The sequence below is a fragment of the Lactuca saligna genome, chromosome 5 (assembly GCF_052625555.1).
Source record: "Lactuca saligna cultivar CGN05327 chromosome 5, ASM5262555v1, whole genome shotgun sequence".
Lineage (NCBI taxonomy): Eukaryota > Viridiplantae > Streptophyta > Magnoliopsida > Asterales > Asteraceae > Lactuca > Lactuca saligna.
Genome location: NC_136421.1, coordinates 313,463,343 through 313,481,248, shown reverse-complemented (window position 1 = coordinate 313,481,248; position 17,906 = coordinate 313,463,343). Strand labels below are relative to the sequence as shown.

General features: G+C 35.0%; 1 protein-coding gene across 2 annotated transcripts; it reads right to left on the bottom strand.

Moving 5' to 3' along the window:
• Positions 1 to 595: 595 nt before the first annotated feature.
• On the bottom strand, positions 596 to 3,414 carry LOC144998671 (protein transport Sec1a-like). Of its 2 annotated transcripts, XM_078958401.1 has the most exons (11): positions 3,114 to 3,414; positions 2,692 to 2,994; positions 2,497 to 2,595; positions 2,335 to 2,400; positions 2,047 to 2,136; positions 1,812 to 1,934; positions 1,626 to 1,721; positions 1,406 to 1,522; positions 1,191 to 1,320; positions 874 to 1,074; positions 596 to 772 (listed from the first exon to the last, which is right to left on the bottom strand). In XM_078958401.1, exons 5-9 carry the CDS (start codon positions 2,071 to 2,073, stop codon positions 1,243 to 1,245), a joined length of 441 nt encoding a protein of 146 aa, XP_078814527.1. In that variant the 5' UTR covers positions 2,074 to 2,136; positions 2,335 to 2,400; positions 2,497 to 2,595; positions 2,692 to 2,994; positions 3,114 to 3,414; the 3' UTR covers positions 596 to 772; positions 874 to 1,074; positions 1,191 to 1,242. The 2 variants fall into 2 exon arrangements, with proteins under 2 accessions (XP_078814527.1, XP_078814529.1); XM_078958403.1 differs by lacking the exons at positions 2,497 to 2,595; positions 2,692 to 2,994; positions 3,114 to 3,414 and having other exon boundaries at positions 2,335 to 2,417.
• Positions 3,415 to 17,906: the final 14,492 nt, after the last annotated feature.

Sequence of the window (17,906 nt, the reverse complement as noted above, 5' to 3'; positions counted from 1 at the left end):
TAATAATAATAATAATAATAATAATAATAATAATAATAATAATAATAATAATACTTTTGAAGCGTTTTCTATACCAACATAAAGACCAGAAACAGAAGATATCAGACCTTTACAATGGAAGCGAAATTGTCTTCCAAGATTACGATATCACTACTTTCTTTTGCAACTTCAGTTCCTTGGATGCCCATAGCAAGACCCATATCATCCTACAATTTCAATTTCAAAAAATAAAAATCATAAAAATACAGCAAAAATAATTAAATTAATCATGAAAGAGCTTTAATTATTACCTCATGTAGAGCAGGGGCATCGATTGTTCCATCTCTAGTGTAGCTAAGTGAAAAACAGCAAGAATTCATCTAATCTGCTACTATGCTATTCAGACTTGTATATTCAAGAAAAAGAAATCAAAAGATTTGAATTTTAAAAATATAAAGATAGGGTTTTTGATTTATTGTGCAAGATTTAGGAGGACAGGAAAAAAAAGATACAAAAATAGATTATACTGTGTTCAGAGAGATGTGTGGTGTGAAAGATATATAAACAGTACTCTCCATAAGTGCTATGATCAGAACTCATACAGGTTTACACACAATTCTCCATAAGTGTTACGATCATTTTTCATCGAAAAAATGGCCACCAATAAGATTATGTAAATTTGCCTACAAGGAAGAAGTACAACAGCTCGTACAACTAAGGCACCAGTGGCTCCAAGGGCAGAAGGGTCATATGCAATAATAGCATAATTATGAACAGGGTGAAGACACATCGGCTGAAAAAATTAGATAATAACCTTAATTAAGAGATTAAGAATTAAGAATTAAGATTAATATTTAAAAGTTAAAAGTTAATTTCTCTGTTTCATAATCATACCTCTCATGGGATTTTCAACTTTTCTTGTGATTCTTGAAATTTCTGCAGTTCAAGCTCAAGTCTAAAGTTGTCTTTTGTCGTGATTCTTGACACTTCTACCCCTGTATGCTCTTCTACATTGTCTTCATCAACTACTGATTGTTCTGATGCCTCAAGAATATTTATCTCCAATTTCTGTTTTTCTATTTGTTCGTCCAGTTCCTGGAGGATAGAAACTAGCTTAAGATTTGATTCTTGAGTTTTACTCAATTGTATACTCAAATTATTATTCAAATCTTATGGAAATTTTATTTCTTCTTCAAGTTCTGCTTGGATACCATTTTTATCTTGAACCTGAGCTTTTAGATTAGATCCATAGATAAGGTTTTTTTATTCTAGATAGATAAAGCGTGATAACTGCCACGCCGCTTCTTCACCAGGACGATCTTTTCTAAGACCATGCCTCTTCTGAAGAGAAACAGATTGACTAGTCAAACATGGTCAAACATGAAAGTAGAGGATGCTATGATATAATCAACAAATATAATCACACCTTGTTATCAAATTTTAGTGGGAAGCCACTGTTTGAGTTGTTCATACTATCTGGTGCTGACTCCAGAAATCTCATATTGTAAATTGCCTTCATATCGTCAGGAAGCAAATCTGCTAACTGAATATTAAAAAATGATGTTATTGGGTATATTTTACAAACTACAATGCCTTGATAACAAAAATACAATGCTGTAATAGTAAGAAAAAAAAAAGATCCTCACCTCCAATATCTTTGCAAGTTTATCAGTCTCAAATTTCTCGGTATGAGTTGCTACATATATCATTAATAATCGGATCTTTTGTTCATCTGTTGCATCCTGCATGAAGCAACAGCATACAACATTACAATTATGGACATGAAATCTGGAATGCATATAATAAATTATTAATTCCTGCTGTTTGCTCACTTGTTCTTTAAGAAACTTAATGATATCTTTTGTTCCTGCATCTCCAAAGACAAGGTCTTGCTCTAATTGCCCCACTTCTCTAAGCCCCATCTCCCTGATAATACCATTAATCTTTCCAGCAAGCTGTTTCAGTCAAACTAGTATCAGACATAGTTGACCATTATATCAACATAACCCTGGATTTATTTATTTATTTATTTAAAAAAACAAACAAGCAAATACCCTAGTGACTTACATCAACATGGAGGGATAGTTTGTCCATTTGTTCATTGGCAATGCTTGAACCATCTTTTGCAAGTCACGAGTAGACATCTCCCCACCATCTCTACAAAAACAATTATGAATGTTTGTTGAATTACAAGGGTAAAATGGTTATTTAGTCTCATTCAGACACTTTATTCATTCTAGAAAGAAAAAAAAACAGACCTTATGTATACAACAACAATTTACATGGTCATTTAGTCTCATAAGAATAAAATGGTCATTTGGTCTCATGCATACTAGAAAAAACAAACAAACAGACCTGCCATGCATCTGAGCAGCTTTATTTCTAGACACAAAATTTGTCATCTTGTCATGCAAGCGTTCACTAGCCCGACAATGAACCATTGATCAAAAGCTATATAATTATATATTTTATTAAAAACCAAAACCAAATAAATAAAAAAATCTAAAAAAGACATACATCTGCTATATGGGAATGTCGGAGCTCCAGCCATACTAGATCATGATCCTCTAAAAGGACCTCTTTCCTTTCATAACCATCACCTGTTTTGCTTGGAACCTAAGCAATATAATTACTTGGCGTATAATACAAAAATAATATAAAAAATTTCACTAACAAGATTTTATAATAATAAACAATGTACACTACACTAACCACGTGAACATATTTATTTCCCTCCATTTCAAGTAAATCATGGCACATTGCATCATATATCCATTCATGAATAACAGGAGCAATCTACAAGTAAAAAAAAACAAAACAAAGTTAGTTCCTAACTCTACTAAAAAATTAAATTAAAGATGACAGGTTGCATCCTATTATTATAATTTGATAAAGGCCTGTAAATGGAAAAGGAGACATGAGAAGATGATCCTGGTCGTGAAGATGACTCTGAAACCACATTCTTCCCCACTCCCAGAAGCTCACTGGGTCCCACCTTCCTTTGCTCAGAACCAGCTGTCATATTTAACCATTCATAAATACAATTAATTTACATTAAATAAAAAATAATTTCAAATACAAAACAAGATGATAACAAAATGGTGATTAAATAAATTTAAAAAAAAAATTCTCACAAGAAGTCGATTTGATCACAAGAGGGGTCTCTTGAATTTGTTCAACTGCAGCTACTTTACTCCCAGCCTCACATCTAATAGTACCCACAGACAGCCGTGAATCTTGTGATGGCATCAAAATAGGATCTTTTTCAGACAAATATACCCCTAGTGATCCCTACATGATTATACAGGCACAAACAGAAAAACCTACAAGCTTCCACGTTTTTAAGCATACTGAAACCATAATTACACAACTGCGTACCTTGAGAAACCGACCCCTCCTGTTTTCCCCAATGTCAAAGTAAAACACTTGAAGAAAGAACCCTAATCAGAAAGGTAATTGGACAGATATGAAGGTTATTTGAAAGAAAAATCTATGATAATTGTTGAAGAAACTAGTAAAGTCAATCCACATTTTGCAGAGTAATAAATATGAAAGTGTATGTATAGTATGTGTAATGTGTAATATAATAAATTGCCTGGCTATCAAGCTGAAGTTCCTTTCTAGAAATATCTTGGTCATCAGAAGTGACGTAGTAGTTGAAGATATCAAAGAACCAAGAGATTCCATTGAAAGGTACGATTATGGTGGACCTTGTCGCCGACGTCTTCTCCGAAATCTTCAGGTAAAGACAGCGTGGTTCTCCTTGATATCAATGTAAAACAACTTATGCTCCACCGCTTCGTGCACCTCCGTCGCCGCCCGAGTTAAACTCCATCTCCCCTTACGTCTTCTCCTGCACCTCCACCTGTAACATCTTAGACAACAACTCCTCGTTGCCCCTTACGTGTTTTGAACCAGGCGAGAGAGATGAGATGGAAAATCGAGAGTGAGATAGAAAAAATTAGGGTCGGATTTAGGAACCCTAAATCATCGGCTCAAATTGATAACTGGGAGGTAAGAACCCTAAATCCTCAGCTCAGGATCGAATTAAGAGTGTAAGAACTTGTTGGAACCGAGACTTAGGTTTTTCGTGGAGGTGATGGATCAAGGAATTGAGGAAGATGTGGATGAAGACGAAGGCCCTAATTCGAAGAGGCGTGGAATTTTTCGGATGAATAGGCGGGGTGTTAATTTTTTGGATTTTATTTCCCCCCCTAAAACGTGTGTTTCCTTAAAAAAAATATATAAAGCGACACAGTGACACGGCGCACATTTTTTTGTAGGTGCCCTCCGTATTTTTTTTTCTGACACTAATTTTATGGTACGCAAAAATGTGTGTTATCTATCCTTCAAATTTTCGAAAACTAACATTAATTTTTAGGGCACACATAAATGCGTGCCCTCTATCAGTGTGCGTCATTAATTGCACGTCGTAAAAGGCTATTTTTCTAGTAGTGAAAATTTATCTTTTTGGTTTTGAAGCTCTACCTTCGCAGAGACCGGTTTTCAAGAAAACTCCCGGTTTTCAACAACGAAAGTCATATTTAGAGCCGAAGTACTGCCCAAAGTAATATTTTAGCCCCCGGTTATTTCACGGCGAGTTTAATATATAGGAACAATTGTATGTTATGTGTTATATGTGCTTTGTGCTTTTCAGTGTTATTATTCGGGGTTATTTTTATTCGCTATTTTTAATAGCAAAGAAATACCTTTGACCATGTGATCAGTGAAAGGACTTAGATTCACGTTGGTATTGGTATGTAGCCTCTGGCCATGTAGAACATGTCTCCGTAAGAGAATGATTTCTATTCTATGGTATAGGCAAAAGGTTAGACAGGGCTATAAGCTTGAAATCTACCAAAACGTTAATCCGAAGTTGTATGTCTTATGTGCCGTTTGGGCCAAAGCTTTATTGATGTATATCAAGCATGGAAATTGTTATGTCTCATTGATTGTATATCTTTAAATCAAGTCAATGATTGATATGGAATGGTTGTCACATGATTCACATATGCCCTTGTTATTCCTTGTTCCTCTTTGCTTCTACCATATTGAAGTATATATGTGACATAACGTTATATTGTATCTATTATTGAACTCACTAAGCGTCACCACTTACCCTCTCAATGTTTAACAAATTGCAGGAGATAAGCATCCAGTATAGTTATATACTGGTAGAAGATTTTTGAATAGTTTGAAACTATTGTATCGATAGAACCTTCTGAATAGTTTGAAACTATTGTATTTTGCATTCCCATATGTATAAAACTATAGAATCCTGGGAAGTAATGTAATGTATAACACTTTAAAATAGTCGGTTTGTATCCAGTAGTTTGTAACCTCTTTATCAATGTAAAATATTGTTTTTATGAATATGCAAGTAACATGTTTGGGGTAACTATATTGTTAAGTATGAAAGTTTGGGTCTTTCATAAATACGAAAGTTAGGGTCTTTCAGATAGTCTAACCCTTATTATGATTTACGAGTCCAGGCGATGTTGTGGCTGCGTAATCATGCGATGATACCCTAACCCGAATTAGTATTGTCTATGCGATGTAGGCGATGATCCTTAGGAAAAGTTCTTAGAAATAAACATATAAGGAAATAAGATGTAAGGAGATGAGAGGTAAATAAGATATAGGAGATGACCCTTAGGATAATATCTTTAGAGAAGATTAAACGAAGATAATGGGGATGGGTAATTGTGTTGATTGTTTGATGATTAAATATAATAATTATATTATTGTGGGTTGAAAACCCTACATGCTCACCAGCTCCCAAGCCTGACCCACTCAGTTTTCTTTGCATTACAGGTAATGGCACAAGGGTATAAGTTGGTGGACTTGACGAGAGATTTTGGATTATAGATCAGTAGTTATAAATAACAGTTGTAAGGTCTATTTTATATTCTTTATGCTTTTGGTCTGTATCGGAACATGACATCCCAAGATTTTGTTATATAATGAAAATACATTTCTTTAAAGAAATGCTTTAATAAATTCTTATCATATTTTGTTTTGGGAACAAATTCCGCAACTGTTTTCTGTAAACGATTACTCTGATTTTAAAACAAGCATAAACAAATCGGTCTTTTCTGGCCGTGAAAAAATGGAGATGTCACAGCCATGAGCTTTATTTGTAGGAAAATATAATTAGATAGTTTGTATATATTTATGTTTATAGTTTAATTGAATAACACGTTTAGGAAAAATATGTGGCTGCCAAAAGATTCTTTTGGAATTGGACTTGAACTTACGACATTGGGACTGCCTGTTAACTACTTTGACTGGTGTAAGTGGTTTGAAATTTGTAACCAACCTGGGTAAATTTTAGGGAATTTTTAAAAAGGATTTTTTAGAAAGAGATTGTTGTTAATCAACAAATAACTGGAGTTGGTCATCGTCATATTTTATATCATAAAGATTGTTAAGCATATTTTTTCTTCATCACATGTATTTCCACGAGTGTAAAACCATAATTTGTTCCATGTGCTGATTCAATACTAGTAAAAGTGAATAAGTGTTGTAATCTTCGATTCTGTTAGGTTGTATTGGGGAGTTTCTAAAGTATTAATTTTAATGAATATGTGTTTGTGAGGCCAAAACCAAGTTAGCTCAAGGCACGATAGGTAATTTCTCGACTATGTGGTAAAAGCAAGGTCAATTGGGTTGGATGATTTTTTTGTTTTGTTATGTTTTGTGATTCATTGCATTGTACTCCAAAATTAGGACCTAGAATTTTATCTTTTTTTTTCTCCAGTTTATGTTTATCTTCTGTTCTTTCTTAAGGACAAGAAAGGTCTAAACTTGGGCAAATTTGTTAGGTGTATTTTATGCACCATTGAAGCATGTGTAATTCACTCTTTTTGCATTTCAATTTAGTAATAATCCCTGCATTTTACTTGTTTTTGGGACAAAACTCGGCAAGCTTTATTTCCATACTTGTTATGCCATTTCAGGTGGTTCTGGAGGTTGGAGATGAATCGAGATGGTGAAAAAAGGTTGGGAGCAAAGATGCGGATTTTTCGAAGTAAAATTGAAGAAAACAAGAAATTGTCACAAAAAAGTTAACACATGTCGTGTCAAATGGTATATCAACAAAAAGTGGCTGCAAATGAGAAAGCTTTCCAACTTTTTGAATGACACGGGGTTGTGTCTGTCGTATAACTTCTGGGACAGTTTTCTTTTATGATTAAATTTCGGGTTTTTGATCCATTAGACAGACTCTCATTCACTCCAGGCGACCAAGGATGGTTCTTAGAATAAGTTTTTAGTTTGTAGCTTGAAGAAGATCATTTGGAAACACTTTAATTTGCATTTTTTAAGTTAATTTGAAGATCAAATCTTGTTAAATTTGTAGTTTGATTTAGACATGTGTGGCTGATTTCTCTATCATTTCCGATTCCAGATTTCTAAGTGTTTGTTGTTAGATTGTAATTTGCACTTAACTTTATGTTTATCATCTAGTAATCTTTTATTTGGTCTTAAATATATGTTTGTTTGGTTCTCTTTTCACTTGATCAATGAATTAGGGTTCTTATCAATCTAGTTAATCAAATTGTGAAATTCGTATATGTTTTATGATTTGATGTTAGTGACATACACTTGATTGGTTGTAAATAGATCAAAATTAGTGTAAGCAAAGATTAGATGTTCATATTCCCAAACTTATGAGGAATGCTGTACATTGTTGGGAATTGTTGCAAGAACTTAATGTCATTTAGTGATTTGATGCAAGAGCTTATTTGAATGGAATCAATTAAATGAAATTTTGTTTGAAGAACATGTTTTGAATGAAATAATTTTGTCAACAGGCCCGAAGTTGAGATATTAGAGGCCCTGTGCAAAAATTAAATTAAGGCCCCATACCGTTTTTGTAAAATATTATTAAGGAAATTTTTTACCGCTAAAGACAAAAAGAGTCCATTATTTTATCAAAAAGAATTTTTATTGTTTATTTTATAAATGAGATTTGTAACATGAAATTCTATTTTAATTAATTTATTATTATTGTTATTTTCTTCTAACTTTTTTTTAATTATAAAATATAAAATAAAATTCTCAATTGGAGGCCCCTTACGATTGGAGGCCCGGTGTGATCGCATACTCGCACCACCCCCAGGGTGCGACTGAATTGTCAACTTGGATATTAGAGTTTATTAATATCTAAATTACCAAGCAAGATTGAACATGAATCACAGTCATATTACACCTTACAACTCAACACATGTATAGGAATCATAGCGGAAATGTATTTCTCTTGTTGAATTTTAATATCAATATTGTTTGTTTATGAAGTTTAATTTGAATTCAAACATAACACCCCCCCCCCCCCCCCATTTTAACATTGATTGTATGATGCGTAAGAATATGGTTAAATAAGAAGTCTCGTATTCTTGTGGATCGACTCTGCTTTCTATACAATCTTTAGTGTAGATAGTAGTAGTAATGATTTGCATTTTATTGTTATTATTTTATCCCATTATTTGTTGGTTTGACCTCCAAACACACTCCTACATATCTATCTATTTTTACTGATCCTTACAGATCTTAGGCCATGATTATCAGGGAATAATTATCTCGCCTAATGAACCGTTAAAAGATTGACTACAGAGCTAGGGGTTTCCTTGGCATGTGTAAGTTATAAAGAATATGCAGACATACCACTATAGTTGTCTGATCTGGACCAACCATTTATATTTATCCAAGAATATGAAAACATACCATTATTCGTACGCTTCGCTTCTTTCTATATGATAATATGCACCTTGGTTGTTGCGCTCCCTGCGGGTAATAGCAAGAGAGTGAAGAAGGAATGATCCTCCGAGTGATTGAGTCCGACTCAAGCGAGTGAGTGAAAGGCGTGGCAAGAGAGCGAGTTCTACTCGCGAACGATCAGCAAGTGAAGGACCGATCCTTTTGTTTTGCGCCACCAATACTGTTGCGAGACTGGTACTTGGCGGCTCACGAGCAATATATAGACTAAGGTTGCCCATCACTCCCTCGCTAAGGCCCTTTCTATTCCCTTTCTAGCATGGTTCCTTCATAAGAACACGGAACGCCCAGCTTCGCAGAGCAGCTCTCTCCCCAGACCAGAGCATAGTGTGGAATCTGGGTCATTTCATCGAGCACCATTTCTTTTAGATAGAAAGGTATTATGACTTTATTGGATCAAATAAGAACCTAAGCCTTCTACTAGTTTGGACAAACTAAGCTCTATTTCATAGATTGGACTCTTTTACTATGATTCGCCCCTACTAGTAAGAAGCTGTTCGTTCCCTGGATCCACGTGTTCCTAGTCGGGCCTAAATGGATGAATGAAGAAGCACGCCCGGGTAGACTTCAAGAGCTCTTTCTCTGCGTATCCTCCTACTTCTTATTCTGAGGGTCATAGAAAGATACGAACCGCCTACTCTTTCAAGCCCTACCATTAGATTGAATAAAATGAAAGCTGCTTGCCCTCAGTAATAAAAAACAGCAATCCCTCCCCTTCTGTTACCTACTTTTACTCATATCTTCGCGGTATACCTCAATACAAGACAAGCACAGGAAAGGATATTCAATCAAAACCGGGCTATCACCCTATCTAAGCAGGTTTCCCCTCTCCTCTACGGAAGTCATCTTTTAATCTATTTAAGTTCCTGTGTCTATCGCTATCGTCCTATTTTCTCTCAATTGCCTATCCTTTATAGATGAGGGGGAGTACCTTAGCAGTAGCTTCCAACAACTTAAGATTGACCTCCTCAAGTGCCAGATATGAATGTTTTATTAATTTCATACGGGACTACTTACTTACCTAAAGTGAACTTTTGGCTTACCTAAAAAGTGGACTGAAGGAACTGACCTAAGCATAGCTCTCTCAAATAAAAATGCCTTTCATTTCTCTTTTAAGACCTTTGTCCTACTTCTAGTCTCAGTCCTCCAGCCTATCGAAAGTCATCTTTTTATTAACATTAACCAACAACACATGCACTTTGTTGGCACTAAAAAAAAGGTTATTCAATCCACTAGTGCAACTGAAGGAATTACCTCTTCTGAACCGGAATAAGAAAGAGCTCATAACCACTACTTGTGAACAGCTCTCCTCAACTGAAGGCGCACCTATTGTTACTAGAAGTCTAGTCTCTCTCAGGTCCAGTTTCGATCTCGAACTACAACATAGGCGGGAAAAGAGATATTCAGAAAAGCCGATTTCCTGTCCTGTCTTAAGAACCTGACTCAAAAGAGAAAAGAAGACCGGACTAAAAGAGATCTCACTTTCGACGATTGAACTCCACTTTCATATCAGGCTTGCACTGGAATTCACTTTCAGGAATCCTTGCTCCTGGCTCATATTCACATAGGCCACTCATAAGAATAAGACGTTAATAACCCCTAAAGAAGCTAGAGCAAGGCCTAATTGAAAATGAAGCGAATTATTAATTGTTTCATAAAGTCCCTTATGCCCACGTCCCAATCGCCCGATTCTTTCTATTTTTTAATGGGAATCTTTCTAAAAAAATATATCTGGCAAAACGCAATTCGTCGAGTTCAATCCAAGGTGCACCTTGCCTTTTTTCCATCATGTGAAGAGGGAAGGGACTCATTTAGCTGACCGTCAAGCTAACTTGGGTGTTAGGCTGCAGTCTTGTAGTCAGTGGACGGGAGGTCTTCCATTCCAGAAGAGATTGTAATTTCACTCTTTCCCCTACTTCTCATCTCTCAACCACAACCTAACTTGCACGAGATTCAACAACCGAAGCTACTGGTAGTCCCGAGGGGACGGAATCCTCCAATAAGAGTTAGCAGTACTGAACAAGCGAGTCATCGGTCCGGGGAAAGAAAAGGACTGCCCCCTTCTGATCCATTCATTTCTGCAAGCAGGGAGGATCCAGAGCTAAGCCCCCAGTTGTCTGATCGGGTCCCACCGTATTTGGTCATCCCAAGGGGAATACTATATCGTACTCCCGTACAGAGCTACCGTACATCGACACCTAAAAGTATCACGGAACAAGTGTGTACTCTCCGTTCCTAGATTACGCACATTATCCTAATGTGACTACCTTATATCAAACACTAGGTACCTTCCACAAGTCTAAGTTTATCCCTAGACTATATTATAGTGTAACATCCGCGATTTACAGGTATTTATATTATTTATTTTATTGATTAATGGGTTGTTGTTGGTTTGGGCCAGGATAATTGGGCCTTAAGTTTTGGGCTAAGAAAGGCAGTACACGGGGCGTACCATGCCTGGTACGCGTGGCGTACTCAAGAGGTTGGGAAGGGGAGTCCATGCATGTACGCCCAGCGTACCAAAGGGTACGCGCAAGGTACACGTGCAGGTTCTAAAACCCTAACTTTTAGGGTTTGATCCATATATAAAGGATCTTATGCCTTTGGTCCCGCCTCCCTCTCATCTCTATACAGTCACCTCGAAAACCCTAACCCCTATTTGTATGTCTTTGTGATTTGGAAGCCATTTGAGAGTACCTTGGTGTAGTTTTGGTGCTTTGGAAGAGAAAAGAGCTTGAAGAAGATGCAAGGATCCATCAAGAGCTTGTAGATCCAGAAGATTGGCATCATTTATGACTCTTTTGAGGTATCAAGTTCCATACTTGGCCATTGTATGCTTAGATTTGTTTATGGGGGTGTTTAAGGTCACTTTTGGACTCCATTATTGAGGCTTCTTGCATCTTTATGATTTCAAACCATAATAGTTGTCCTTCTGGGCTCTTAGAAGCACTAAGAGTCATAAAAATCGGACCTTGATGGTTAAGCCACAACCATGCAAGTGTTAGTTGGTCTTAAAGCTTGTTAAAAGGACCAAAATAATGTTTTGACCCCAACCATGCATGCAAGCACATAAAGTTTGTGACTTTATGGTTTAGGAGGTCTTAAAGGACATGGATCTACATTTTGGTTGTAAAGACTTAATGGATTAAATTACAAATGATGTCCCAAGGAAGTTGGCCAGAAGGCTAAGCGTACACCCTGGTACGCTGCGCGTACTGGGTTAATTTTTCGTTTGCGGTCAAGACCAGCGTACGTTGGGCGTACGTTCCTGGTACGATGCGCGTACGCATGCAGAGTAGCTACCTTGGGATTTTTGGGCCTTAGAGTGTTGGGCCTGGACTATTGGGCCCCGTGGCCTACTGTGGAGTATAGTTCTAGGCCTGGGAATTTGGAATTAAAATTATTGGGCCTTTTGGGCCATATTAGGCCACACAAGATTATTTCACTTTAGGCTAAAGACTTATTCGAATTGTAAAAACACCCATTTGAAGGGTTGGGCCCAATTTAGAAAATTGGGCCATTAGTGGGCCCTTATGAAGCCTTTGATGGGCAATGGTTGCATTGGACTTAATAAGTTAGAATTGGACCTTAAGAATATTTTAAGTATGCCAAGGGGGTAACATGGTCATTTTACCTAAAGTAATGTTATAAATTCTGATTGAGTGTTATTATGATTACGGTAGCCGGGAGTCATCAGAGTAGCTGTTAGAGATTACTTCTCGTGAGATTCGACACTCAGCTCTATGAGGTGAGTTACCTTCCAGTAGAAGTGGGTCGAAGGCACCAGTGTCGGCCCACTAGTAGTTGATTGTAGTTGAGCTAATTGTCTTCGTGATAATTGTCTGGTTTGCCACTATTTGTTATGTTTTATGTACTAGTATGATATGATGTTATGTGATAGTGGTAGTAAGGGGGAATAATCCCGATATCCGGTCGATAGGGCCAGGGGGTAGGTTAGGCACCCCTGTATGCATGACAATATGACTATGTTATGCTTTTATGTGGTAGTAATGGGGGTGAAATAGTCCCCGTAACCGGTTGAGATAGACCGGAAGGGTAGGTCGGACTCCCCAGTATGTATGACAGGGGTAGGTTAAGCACCCTGGTATGCCTAGCAGGGGTAGGTTGAGCACCCCGGTATGCTCAGCAGGGTAGGTCGGGCACCTAGATATGTCTGGTAGTATGTGTATGTATGGTATGTGATATGATGGGGGAATTCACTAAACTTCGTGCTTACAGTTTTTAGTTTTGTTTCAGGTACCTCTTTAGCGAAGGGGAAGGAGCCAACACGGTAGTTGCACATCACACGCACACAAGATTCCGCATTATGAGATTCTTGGGATTGTACTCTGACATTATTATTATTCCACGACATGTTTTATGACATTTGACTTATGAGATTATGGATTGATATGATATTGATGATGTTTTTTTTAGTAATTGTTTTACAAGTAACATAATTAAAACGAAAGATGGGATTTTACATATAGTGCCTGTAACTAAATTTTAATACCAACTCTATTCTTAGGTAACACTAACCTATCTCTAGCATATTTATATTCCCTACAGAGCATTAGGTGTTATTATTCTTTTATCTTCTCAGTAATGCTACTTCTAATACTATTATATAATATTTTCTATTTAATCCCAACATAAAATAAAACCATATATAGTTCACACATAACATGGTATATACATATATTAACATATAATCCAAAAAATAAGAATATAATTCATATACGATTCCCATCATATATTTAATACTTGTATTAAATCATGTTCATAAAAGAGACTATGAACTCATTTGATAGAAGTGAATGCCTTGGAATTTGGGCAGAACTTTTCCTTGGTATTTTATCTATTCCTCTCATGTGACCTAATATAATAATTATTAAGTCTTAGTCTAATTATTCTTTAATGATTAATGGCAGTCTAGATTTCTCACTAATCCTTATGAATACAGAGAGTTCTATCAAACAAGGATCAACCATGCAGGACGGTTGGAAGGCGAAATCATTTCGGCATTATAGCATTTCTGAAATCCAACAACCAAGCCAACGTGACCATTCTGAACATCGGTTATGTAAGTAGATCAATCAATATTATGACTTGGAATAACCGATAAATCTTATTTATAGGTTCATAATAATGACTTATGACTATAAATATAAATTACACTAAAATAAAGTTTAGTGTAATTTAACTTACAGAGGTTTCCTAGACAAAAGTATGGAAATTATACTGGTAGAGCTTCTTTTCGATAGGTACTACTACTTCAAGGATCGCAGGGTTTCGCTGAAAACTAAAACTAAAGAAAATGAGGCTAGAACCAAAGGAAATCAAGAGAGAATGATAAAAGAGGTGTGGAGGAATGAATGAGCAATTTATAGGGCAAATTTTGGGGTGCACGACATGCATATTAAGGCAATGTCTCCCCAGTCGTTTTGTGTCATGTGTCAGTTTCTCTATGGTCCGTGTTTTCACCTTATAGAAGTGTACGTCGCGCACTCGGCGCGCATCGCATGAGGCGCAAAACATAGATTTTGTAAATTCCGTAAATTCTTCATACGAGATCCGTTTTTGACGTTATTTATATCCTCGGAGAGCTCTCGAAGAGACCAACAACTTTACTTTAGAATTCATCGGCTAATTCTGACTTTATTTTTCATCCCTATTTTTTATATAATTAAATGATTTTGATAAAATCATAACTCTCTTGTACGACTCCGTTTTTGACATTTTTTTCTAAATTTTTTATCTTAAAGAGTATTACGATTTTCCTTTCGATGATTTTAGCTAAAAGTGAATCATTCTCTTCGTGACTTTTTACGTCACACATTTCAAATGCGCAACTGATTTTTACATCTTATAAAAATCATATCTAATTCATATGCAGTCGGATTTTTATGAAATTTATATTTTCAGGATCGGGACGACTGTACTTTCCACACACACACACACACACACACACACACATATATATATATATATATATATATATATATATGTATATATATATATATATATGTGTGTGTGTGTGTGTGTTTTAACGCACTTATTTTTACGATTTACCGATGATCCGACTGATTTTTCATATTTTTTCTTAGTACGAAACTTGTATTATATAGTCTGCAGCGCGCACGACTATATAATCATATTCAAGGATTTTAATTTTAATAATTATTGCTTATTTTGTATAGCCAGAATTTACGAGCGTTACACTCCTCAATATAGGCCAATGGATAATGCATAATAATATTATTACCTCAAGTCTATGAATGTTGTTTGTAAAATAATTAGGTCCCGTTTGATAGTTACTGTCTGGGAAAGTGTTGTCTGGTAAAGTGCTCTGACTGAAAAATAAAGCATGTTATTTGATTGTACATCTGATTGACTGTGCTGAATGATGAAAAAGTAATATTTCAATAAAAAATAAATTAAAAAAAAAGTTATTTAAAAAAAATTAATAATCCAAGAAAAAAAAAAGAGGCAGAGTTTGGTGCATAATTGTCTTTCCAGCCCATTCAGTTAGAAAGATATGATTTTAGGGCTTTCTGGGAAAGACAAATCTTACCGGAAAAGATCTTTTTTTTTTTTGTGGAAATCAAACAGTCTTTCCGGTCCATTCAGCCAGAAAAATTTGTTTGGACCTGAAAGGATGTATATCAAACGGGACCTTAGTTTTGTTATCTAAAAAGAGATTACGATACACTTTGTTGTTCGTTTATCTATGTAAAACTTTTATATTTTTATATACTAATTGTCTGTGTTATGTGTATTTCTCATCTAAATTAAACAAAAGAAATTTATTTGTTATTCCTTATTAAATAGAAGTAATATACGCTTTTTTTAAACGAAAAAAAAAAATAGGAGCAATATAAGTGGTATAATATGTTACAGTCATACACGAGTGTGGGATTGTGCGTCGGCGACGACATTGTAAGAACCGCCACAAGAAACGACATTGCGATCTACACAAAACGACAAACCATAAGTATCTTTCCCCTTGTAAGTGTACCGTGTGTCCGTGTGTACCTCAGCATCCACGGGGACCGCTCACAAGTCACAAATTTGGATATCTCATTTTCATAAAAATATATTTATTTGTTGAGGAATATATAATAAATATTTGAATATAAAATTATAATGAAAAAGATAATATATAAATTACACCGAACGACAAGACTAATATACATAAAAACAAAACATCATAAGAGACAGCGAGACAATACAAAATTAATACCATACATATTAAAATGCACATTAACTTTTATCCAGAAATAAATTATTTTTACATGTATAGAAATACCGTATCTTAGATGTCCCACATCACACTCATTCCAATATTCCCAATTAATAACGTCAATTAAATTCGCTTTTATTGTAAAATCAGCCAAACGTTAAGTACTACTTCAAAATCTATAACCGAGCAACATTCGTATATACTTGTTTATCCGATTTCTTAAAAAGAATTTCATAGTTTTTGTAGGTTCACAATTGTTAATATAAAAAGTGAATAATAGAATTATGGGTTAAAGTTATATATTAAATTATTGTAGGCAAAAAACTATTTCACAGTTGTAATGATTTTCTATCTATGTTACATGTATCTTGCAGAGGGTTAAGTTATTGAATAACAACCTATTGGTGTTGTTTCTTTTTTCTGATGCAAAATATATGTTGTTGCAAACCACATCTGTAGATCTCTGCTGCAGAGAAGATAGACCAGTCGTTTGCAGTCTGAAACTATAAGTACAGTAAGAAGGAATATAACCGCTTGAGAGTCATCTAAAGTTCACACTTGGGTAAAGACGATTGGCTTACTTTGGAAATGGAACACGAACCAATTTCAGCGGTTCTTGCTTCTTATTGAGCGTAGCGAAATCAAGGTTTAGGAGAAAGTCAGCAAAGTTTTTATGATGTTCTAACTAAGAAGACCGTTTGTTTTTAACATCTACATACTGCTAGAATAAACTAAAATCTAATTAAAGTGAGTTTTTTTAAAATTAAAATAACTTTTTAATGATTTTATGATTTTATTATAGATAATTAACAAATTTAGATCAATTTTATGTATTATTGTATAAAAAGTGAAAACAAAATTGTATGAATTAACGTATATATTTGATAAGAATCAACAAACTTTGGTTGCAAAATTATACCTAAGCATTGTAATTAGGGATAAAAGACTTCAAAATTTTTATTCTATTTTTTTAATTAAATCAATTAAAGCCTAGGAATAAATATTTTTTCAAAAAGAAATGAATGATATTGCATTAAATAATGTTTTATAAAATTTGGCACAAAAATATAAGACAATATTACGATTTTTCTCCATATGTATATAAAGAGCTCTGATGACCATTATTGTAATTAAATCTTTATTTATAAATTTGTTACAAAGGTCATGATTGTTTTGTCGATCCTTTTTTTTCTAAGTATTGTAACTTTTTTATTAATTTTTTTTTATCATAGATAAAATTAAAATAAATCTATGTTAAAAAAAAAATGTATATGTTTTTTAGGCTAGAAAATGTCAGCAGAGGTTTGAAGTCTCTTGTCCATATATGCGCCAAAAAGAGGAGTCGCAAACCTTTTTAGGTCTGCAATCTTCAAAGAAACAAACAATCTGTGAAATCTAGACAGAAAAGACCAAAAAGATCTGCAGATAAAAAACAAATAACACAATATTTTCGGTTGTCTCACATAGATTAGTGAAACCATATTATTAGAGGGTTAAAGGCATTCAAAAATTGTAAATGTAAAGAAAGGTGAGTTGATTAAGTTGGAAAAAAGTGATGGCTTGCAAAAGTAAAAGCCACCTTGGTGTGTGTAGTCTCTTCGCTTTTGATCAATTTTTTTATTTAAATGGATTTGACAATTTCTTGGGAATGACAATAATCTTTGGGTAGGGGTTTACATATAATGATTGGGAGCTCCTTCATAGAATGCCAAGAGGTATGGTCGAGGAACGGATCTTAAAGCCGTCTTGCAGTCCTTTATCTTTTCTGATCAATGAGTCAGATCGTTTTGAGACTTGGATCTTAATATCTTATGGTGTGTACTCCGTTTCTACTGCTAGGCATTTTCTGGATGATGCCATGTTGGAGGTGGTTGATTGTCTTATGAGTTATAATTCTTTAGTTCCATAG